The 7,558-nt window shown below is 48.6% G+C and overlaps 1 protein-coding gene across 1 annotated transcript in view; it reads right to left on the reverse strand.

The window, feature by feature from the left end:
• The window catches only part of LOC112073934 (testican-1-like), a 63,880-nt gene that overhangs the window by 8,600 nt on the left and 47,722 nt on the right, over positions 1–7,558 (reverse strand). The window contains exons 2-3 of the mRNA XM_070440331.1: positions 4,697–4,817; positions 15–141 (exon numbers count right to left, since the gene is read on the reverse strand). Of these exons, the coding sequence (XP_070296432.1) occupies positions 15–141; positions 4,697–4,817 (248 nt within the window). The remainder of the gene's footprint in view (positions 1–14; positions 142–4,696; positions 4,818–7,558) is intronic.

The raw sequence follows: 7,558 nt of genomic DNA on the forward strand, positions 1-7,558 counted from the left end.
GGTATGTGTCTCACCTTAGAGGAGTAGGTGTGTCCATCAGATCCACACACAGGGCTGGGGTGGATGACAGGGCATGGCCTACACTTCCCATGGGCCCCTGCCCTGTGTTTGTGGGCCAAGCTTCCTTTCCTCGGTTTCACACTGTGTGAGAGAGAAAGAGAGAGAGAGAGAGAGAGACATAGAGGGAGGGAGGGAGGTAAAAAGAGAGAGAGGGAGAGAGAGACAGAGAGAGAGAGAGAGATAAACAGAGCGAGAGAGAGACAGTGAGTGACACACATGGGATATAGTTACTCAAAAATAAGCTACCAGATATGATTGTTGAGTTAATCAAATTGTACAATTTTAATTGCATACAAATTGCATTCAAATTGCACAGTGTAGCAGTCAAATAGTCCCTGTGCCCAAGAACACTAAGGTAACCTGCCTAAATGACTACCGACCCGTAACACTTACGTCTGTAGCCATGAAATGCTTTGAAAGGCAGGTCATGGCTCACATCAAAACAATTATCCCAGAAACCCTAGACCCACTCCAATTTGCATACCGCACCAACAGATCCACAGATGACGCAATCTCTATTGCACTCCACACTGCCCTTTCCCACCTGGACAAAAGGAACACCTATGTGAGAATGCTATTCATTGACTACAGCTCAGCGTTCAACACCATAGTGCCCTCAAAGCTCATTGCTAAGATAAGGACCCTGGGACTAAACACCTCCCTCTGCAACTGGATCCTGGACTTTCTGATGGGCCGCCCCCAGGTGGTAAGGGTATTTAACAACACATCCGCCACGCTGATCCTCAACACGGGGGCCCCTCGGGGGTGAGTGCTCAGTCCCCTCCTCCCTGTTCACTCATGACTGCACGGCCAGGCACGACTCCAACACCATCATTAAGTTTTCTGATGACACAACAGCGGTAGGCCTGACCCCCGACAACGACGAGACAGCCTATAGCGAGGAAGTCAGAGCCCTGGCAGTGTGGTTCCATTACAACAACCTCTCTCTCAATGTGAGCAAGACAAAGGAGATTATTGTGGACTACAGGAAAAGGAGGACAGAGCACACCCCCATTCTCATCGACGGGGCTGCAGTGGAGCAGGTTGAGAGCTTCAAGTTCCTTGGCGTCCACATCAACAACAAAGTAACATGGTCCAAGCATACCAAAACAGTCATGAAGAGGGCACGACAAAACCTATTCCCCCTCAGGAGACTGAAAAGATTTGGCATGGGTCCTCAGATCCTCAAAAGATTTTACAACTGCACCATCGAGAGCATCCTGACGGGTTGCATCACTGCCTGGTATGGCAACTGCTCAGCCTCCGACCGCAAGGCACTACAGAGGGTAGAGCGTACGGCCCAGTACATCACCGGGGCCAAGCTTCGTGCCATCCAGGATCCTCTATACCAGGCGGTGTCAGAGGAAGGCCCTAAAATTCGTCAAAGACTCCAGCCATCCTAGTCATAGACTGTTCTCTCTGCTACCACACGGCAAGCGGTACCGAAGCGCCAATTCTAGGTCCAAGATGCTTCTAAACAGCTTCTGCCCCCAAGCCATAAGGCTCCTGAACAGCTAATCAAATGGCTGCCCAGACTATTGTACCCCCCCCCCCCTCCCCCACGCTGTTGCTACTCTCTGTTATATCTATGCATAGCCACTTTGACAACCCTACCTGCATGTACATAATTATCTCAAATACCTCGACACCGGTGCCCCCGCACATTGACTCTGTACTGGTACGCGCTGTATATAGCCCCGCTATTGTTATTTACTGCTGCTCTTTAATTATTGTTTTTCTTATCTCTTACTTTTTTTCAACTTTTTTTTTCTTTCGTTCTTTTCTTAAAACTGCATCGTTGGTTAAGGGCTTGTAAGTATACATTTCACTGTAAGGTCTAACACCTGTTGTGTTCGGCGCATGTGACAAATAACATTTGATTTGATTTGAGTTAGAATTGCAAGGAATTATATTCCGGCCCAATCAAAGCTGGGCAACTGCAATTGCTTTGTATGACACTTGCTTTACACTCCACTCTCTTCTTCAGCCATTCTGTAGATACAGAAGTCTGCCAACTAACCTCCAAGGTCCAAATGGTCCATAACAATAACAGTATTTAACAAGAACATGGCTGATCACTCCAATCTAATTGTCTTGGAGCCAAGATGGCGCCCGAAGCGACCGCTACTATTTCAACTCTCAAACCAAGGTGATGCACATCCATGACTCAGCCTCACTCCTGTGACTCAGCCTCACTCCTGTGACTCAGCCTCACTCCTGGTGGATAGTTCATGCTGCTTGTCAGTGTAGACCAGAGTAATGGAGGCCTGGTCCGCCAGGGCCTTTTCTATATGGAGGGTAATTACATCGGATCAAATCCCACAGCAATCTTCTTGTTAAGTGGTCTGCTCTGTCTGACGAAGCATCACCTTTTTGTCTACAATAACACTGAGGTGTGGGATATAGAATACAACCCTTCACAGAAATCAATCTGACCACTGGGCTGTATGGTGAATGTCAATACACTGACTGAGAATGAACAGGGTCTTCCACAGATTCTGTCACACATCTCTGGCTGTCAGACGGGTACATTCCCATTCAGGTTAGCGGCAGCGCAGTGCGGCAGGCAGACACCACCTTGATGTCTATAATTATCCATCTGTTGTGAAACAAACACTATAATAACAGATTAGACATGCCACTCGCTGCCAACACTCACTAGTGAATAAAAAAACAATTATGTCTGATAATACGGTTGAATATGAAACGTTGATGAGACTGATTAGCATCTCCTTAAGATGTCCCCCACTTCTCCTCCTCCCTCCTCTCCTTCTCGCAGCTGCTCCTGAAAGCCCAGGAGAGCGGAAATGTGTGTGTGAGTGAGTGTGTGGTATCATGTGCGTGTGTGTGTGTGTGTGTGTGTGTGTGTGTGTTCAAGTGTGTGCTTCCTCTAGTCAGGGTATCTATGTCTGGGTGGATAACACCTAACGCATGACGAAAGAAAGAGGGATCACTGTCAGATAGCTGTGTGTCTATCACCCGTGTGTATTGCCATGCTTGTGGTCTCTGGTGTGTGTTAGGTGTCGGGCTGTGATGGGATGGAGTGTGTCTGTGAGTGGGGTGCATTAGGCTAACAGACCACCCCTGGATACCCTGCTGTGAACCCGTCAGACATCCTTCTGACTGACGGAGCACAGGGTTGGAGGGAGGGAGAGATCGAGCGAGAGAGAGACAGAGACAGACAGAAGGGAATAACACACAGCATCCCACTCTCCTTCTTTCCCTCCCTCTATCTTTGTATCTCTCTGTCCATCTGTCTGTCTTCATTAGCCTTCCTCTTTAGTGCTCCTGGTGCATCTCCCCTCCTCAGGTTCAGCTGTGTGCTGTCAGACCCAAACATCACCTCTACCTCACTCCTGTGAGCGGTCACTTTAGCCTAATGTCGTTTCACTTGACACATTTCACACACACGCACGCACGCACGCACGCACGCACGCACGCACGCACCGCACGCCAGCACGCAGCACGCACGCACGCACGCACGCACGCGCAGACGCACGCACGCACACACACAACACCACACACACACACCACACACACACACACACACACACACACACAACACACACACCACACACACACCACACACACACACAGTGGATAATTTGGTAAAGGGAACAGTACTTGTATAAGCCCCACCTGGTAGACATACTGTACATGAACCAGTGTCCATCCCATAATTTCACCTTATGACTTAAATGAGTTACATCCCAAATATCCCCCTGCAGGCGTCATGATGAAGCCCTCGATCAAGTGGGTTACTGAGCTAACCAGAGCACAAGACAGTGTGTGGCGGGTTCTGTTCCTGATATATTCTGTGTTTGTAACTGGATTAGCAGAACAGTGGTAGCTACAGTAGATGTGTTGGGAGCCCTCCAGTGATGTCTCACTGCATTGGCTCAGCCACGGCTCTGTTTGTGTTTGTATACCCACGAGGCGTCAGTAATTATGAGCAACAAGCACTTATTCCCACTTAACGGCCATTGCATAATTGATATTTGTTTGTATTAAACTGAAGAGGAGAGAGACAGGCGCAGGATCAAGCATCAAGGGCGGCCCATGCCCATGCCTCCCCTCCCCTCTCCTCCTCTTCCTTTTCCTTCTCTCCTTCTCTCCTCCTCTCCCTCCTCCTTTTCTCCCTCCTCCTCCTCCTGCTCTCTCTCCTCCTCCTGCTCTCCCTCCTCCTCCTCCTCCTCCTCCTCCCCTTCCTCCTGCTCTCCCTCCTCCTCCCACTTCTCTCCCTCCTCCCCCCCTTCCTCCTTCTCTCCATCCTTCTCCTCCTCCTCCTTTCCCCACAGAGATCCTACATGTAATTCTATGCAATCCCCTCTTCCCCCCTCCCCTTCTCTTCTTCTCTCTGTCAATCAAACTCCATCTCAGTGGGGTCTCTGGCCTTTGTCGTTAAGAGCAGTAATAGAAGAAGGTTTGATGAAATCTCATGCAGAGTACATACCTCCATGGGATTTAATGGACATAGAGAAAGGCTATTGCAACGTAGTGATTTGCACTTATTAACAGCCAGGTGGGTGGTGGCTAATACCAGGCCGGGGCTGCTGTAAGTAACTKAATTCTATACATTATCAAGGCCATAACGACGCTAACGAAAGAAAGACAATCAATTTGGAACTTCTCTTACCTGTGTGCAGGCTGCTTGTCGTTGGTGTTGGTGCAGATGGCTGTCTGATAGTCGTGGCTGACACACACTCTGTGAGGAGGGCAGCGCACCTTCACACATGGGTTTTTAGTGGCGTCCAGAGCTACCGGGAGAGAGAAGGGACAAAATGAATCACTTAATAACAGGGCCACACCCACGTCAATTCAACGTCTATTCCACGTTGGTTCAACGTCATTTCATTGGAATGATGTGGAAACAAAGTTGATTCAACCAGTGTGTGCCCAGTGGGCTTTGAGGGATTCAATTACGACCTACCATTAGCAGCGGTACAAATATACATTTTAACAAGACCAGTAAGATCAGAATGTACTCCCGTAATCAGACAACAGAGAATATGGATTGAAAGGAACAGAGTCTACTCAATACTAGGAGATACCTTTCAATCATTCAGACACAGAGATAAAGCAAAAGAATGACATGAAAACCGCTGAGTGTAAACTCACCCTCACAACCTAACAACGCAGTGCTTTGATAAATGGCTGTCCTCGCCATGAGCATTTCTGTCAATGCCAGTAACCATAAAACAGAGGGGAGAGAAGGGGAGCGAGGAGAGGAGGAGTGGGTGAGATTGAGGAGGTGAAAAAAGAGAAGAGAAAGTGTGTGTGTGTGTGGTGTGTGTGCGCGTGTATGTGGCTTATAACAGTGATAAGACCCCCAAACGCTCCAGGATCTAAACCATATGATAGTTGTAATCCATTCCAACATTCAGAAATCCCATATTGCATTTAGAGAATTAAGAATCATAGGGAAAGAGTTGGAGATTTTAACGTAGGTAGAGTTTCTGTAGTGTGACCCTTCTGGGCCTGCCTCATCAGAACTCCGGGCAAGCAAGTCGTATAGCCCTGTCTGCGCTCACATCAATCTCCACGGCAACATTATCGCCATAGCTGCGAGACACAGGTGGCTGGCGTCCAAGGTGACGAAGATCAAAGACACACATTGGCTCTGAGCGTTCCGAGCATTTTGTCATTTCACGCTACGCTTACGACACAAATCCACCCACCGGGGACAGAGAGAGAGGAATAAAGAAAATGGGAGAGGGAGAGGAAGAAAGAGAGAGAGCTATGAAATGGAGAAATAGGGAGGACTGTGGGTGTGGGTTGGGGGGGGCTTTCTCAGCTATTCTCTGGAGAGGAGAGGAGAGGAGAGGAGAGGAGAGGAGAGAAGTGAGAGAGAAGTGGGAGAGGAGAGAAGTGGAGAGGAGAGGAGAGAAGTGGAAGAGGAGAGAGAGAAGTGGAAGAGAGAGGAGAGAAGTGAAGAGAGAGTGAGTGGAGAGAGGAAGAGAGACGTGGAGAGGAGTGAGAGGAGAGGAGTGGAGAGGAGAGGAGAGGAGAGGAGAGAGAGGAAGAGAAGAGGAGAGGAGAGGGAGAGGAGAGGAAGAGGAGAGAAGTGTGGATGAGGGAGAGAAGTGGAGAGGAGAGGAAGTGGAGGGAGGGAGAGAAGGGGAGAGAGGAGAGGAGGAGAAGTGGAGAGGAGAGAGAGAGAAGTGGAGAGAGTGGAGTGGAGAGAGTGGAGAGGAGTAGTAAAGAAGGGAGTAGAGGAGAGGAGAGGAGAGAAGTGAGAGGAGTGGAGGAGGAGAGAAGTGGAAGGAGAGAAGAAGTGAGAGAGAGGGTGGAGAGGAGTGGAGAAAGAGGAGTGGAGAGATGGAGAGAGAGAGGAGTAGAAGGGAGAGGAGTGGAGAGGAGAGAGTGGAGAGAAGAGAAGAGGAGTGGAGAGGAGTGGAGAGGAGTGGAGAGGAGTGGAGAGGAGAGAAGAGGAGTGGAGAGGAGAGGAGTGGAGAGGAGATGAGTGGAGAGGACTGGAGAGGAGTGGAGAGGAGAGTAACAGGATAGAAAAAGAAACCCACCAACAACCAAACAACAGCAAACTGTTGTGACTACAACCTGATCAAAGAAGGATCGTGTAGAGAAGCTCATCCTCATTCCCAGGAATAACAACCTAACAACCTAAAAACAACTTCAAAGCCAAAAGGCCTCTGTACAGCTGAACCTCTTAGATAACTCATTAGAGTACCTCTGATAACAAGACAAGCTAGTGGCCAGGCCTCAATTATCTCACTAATGGGTTGTGTTTGAGCTACGTCTGCCGTGTGATGTCAACACGAGCACTCCCTGACCCACAACACATGCTACACCGGTGGTTGTAACCTGGTTTAGTCCCGGAACACACCCCCGTTATGCAGATATAAATATGATATTATCTGTTTGCATCTTAAGTCCGCACAAGTGATACACTAAAAGTTAAAGGAGGCATGTTTTTGAAGACGTTTAAGGGAGTACTTGAACGGGAGATACAGGCATGTTTTTCTGTTGGTTATTAAGTAGTTTGTCATGTCTATGACTCTCTACTGTGCATTTAAATACAGATATCACAGGCCACATATACCTGTCAAGGAATGTTCTCTCTCTTATCTCTATCTCCATCCCCCACTCTCTCTTTATCTTTGTCTATTTCTCTCGCTCGCTTTCTGAAATTGAGAGAGACGGCATGGCAATCAGTTTCCTGATATTTGTCAGTTTTGTGGCGTTGGGTGGAGTTTTACATCTTATTTAAAAATAAAAAGGTGGCCTTGGCTCTCTCACTCTCTGCTTCAGAGCAGGAAGAAACCCATCTGACTTCAATCCCTGCGGAAAATGACTTTCTTCCCGTGAGGGAAATGAGAGATGAGAGGAGGATGAGAAGTGGGAGGAGGAGAGAGATGAGAGAGGGACCAGTGGGTGAGAGGACGGTGAGAGGAGGGTGACAGGGGAGAGAGGGGAATGTGGGAAGATAAATAGATGTGGGGTGACAGGAGGAGAGAGAGATGAGAGGAGGTGAGAGAGA

This window comes from Salvelinus sp. IW2-2015, unplaced genomic scaffold (genome assembly GCF_002910315.2).
Source record: "Salvelinus sp. IW2-2015 unplaced genomic scaffold, ASM291031v2 Un_scaffold2429, whole genome shotgun sequence".
In the NCBI taxonomy this organism is placed as follows: domain Eukaryota; kingdom Metazoa; phylum Chordata; class Actinopteri; order Salmoniformes; family Salmonidae; genus Salvelinus; species Salvelinus sp. IW2-2015.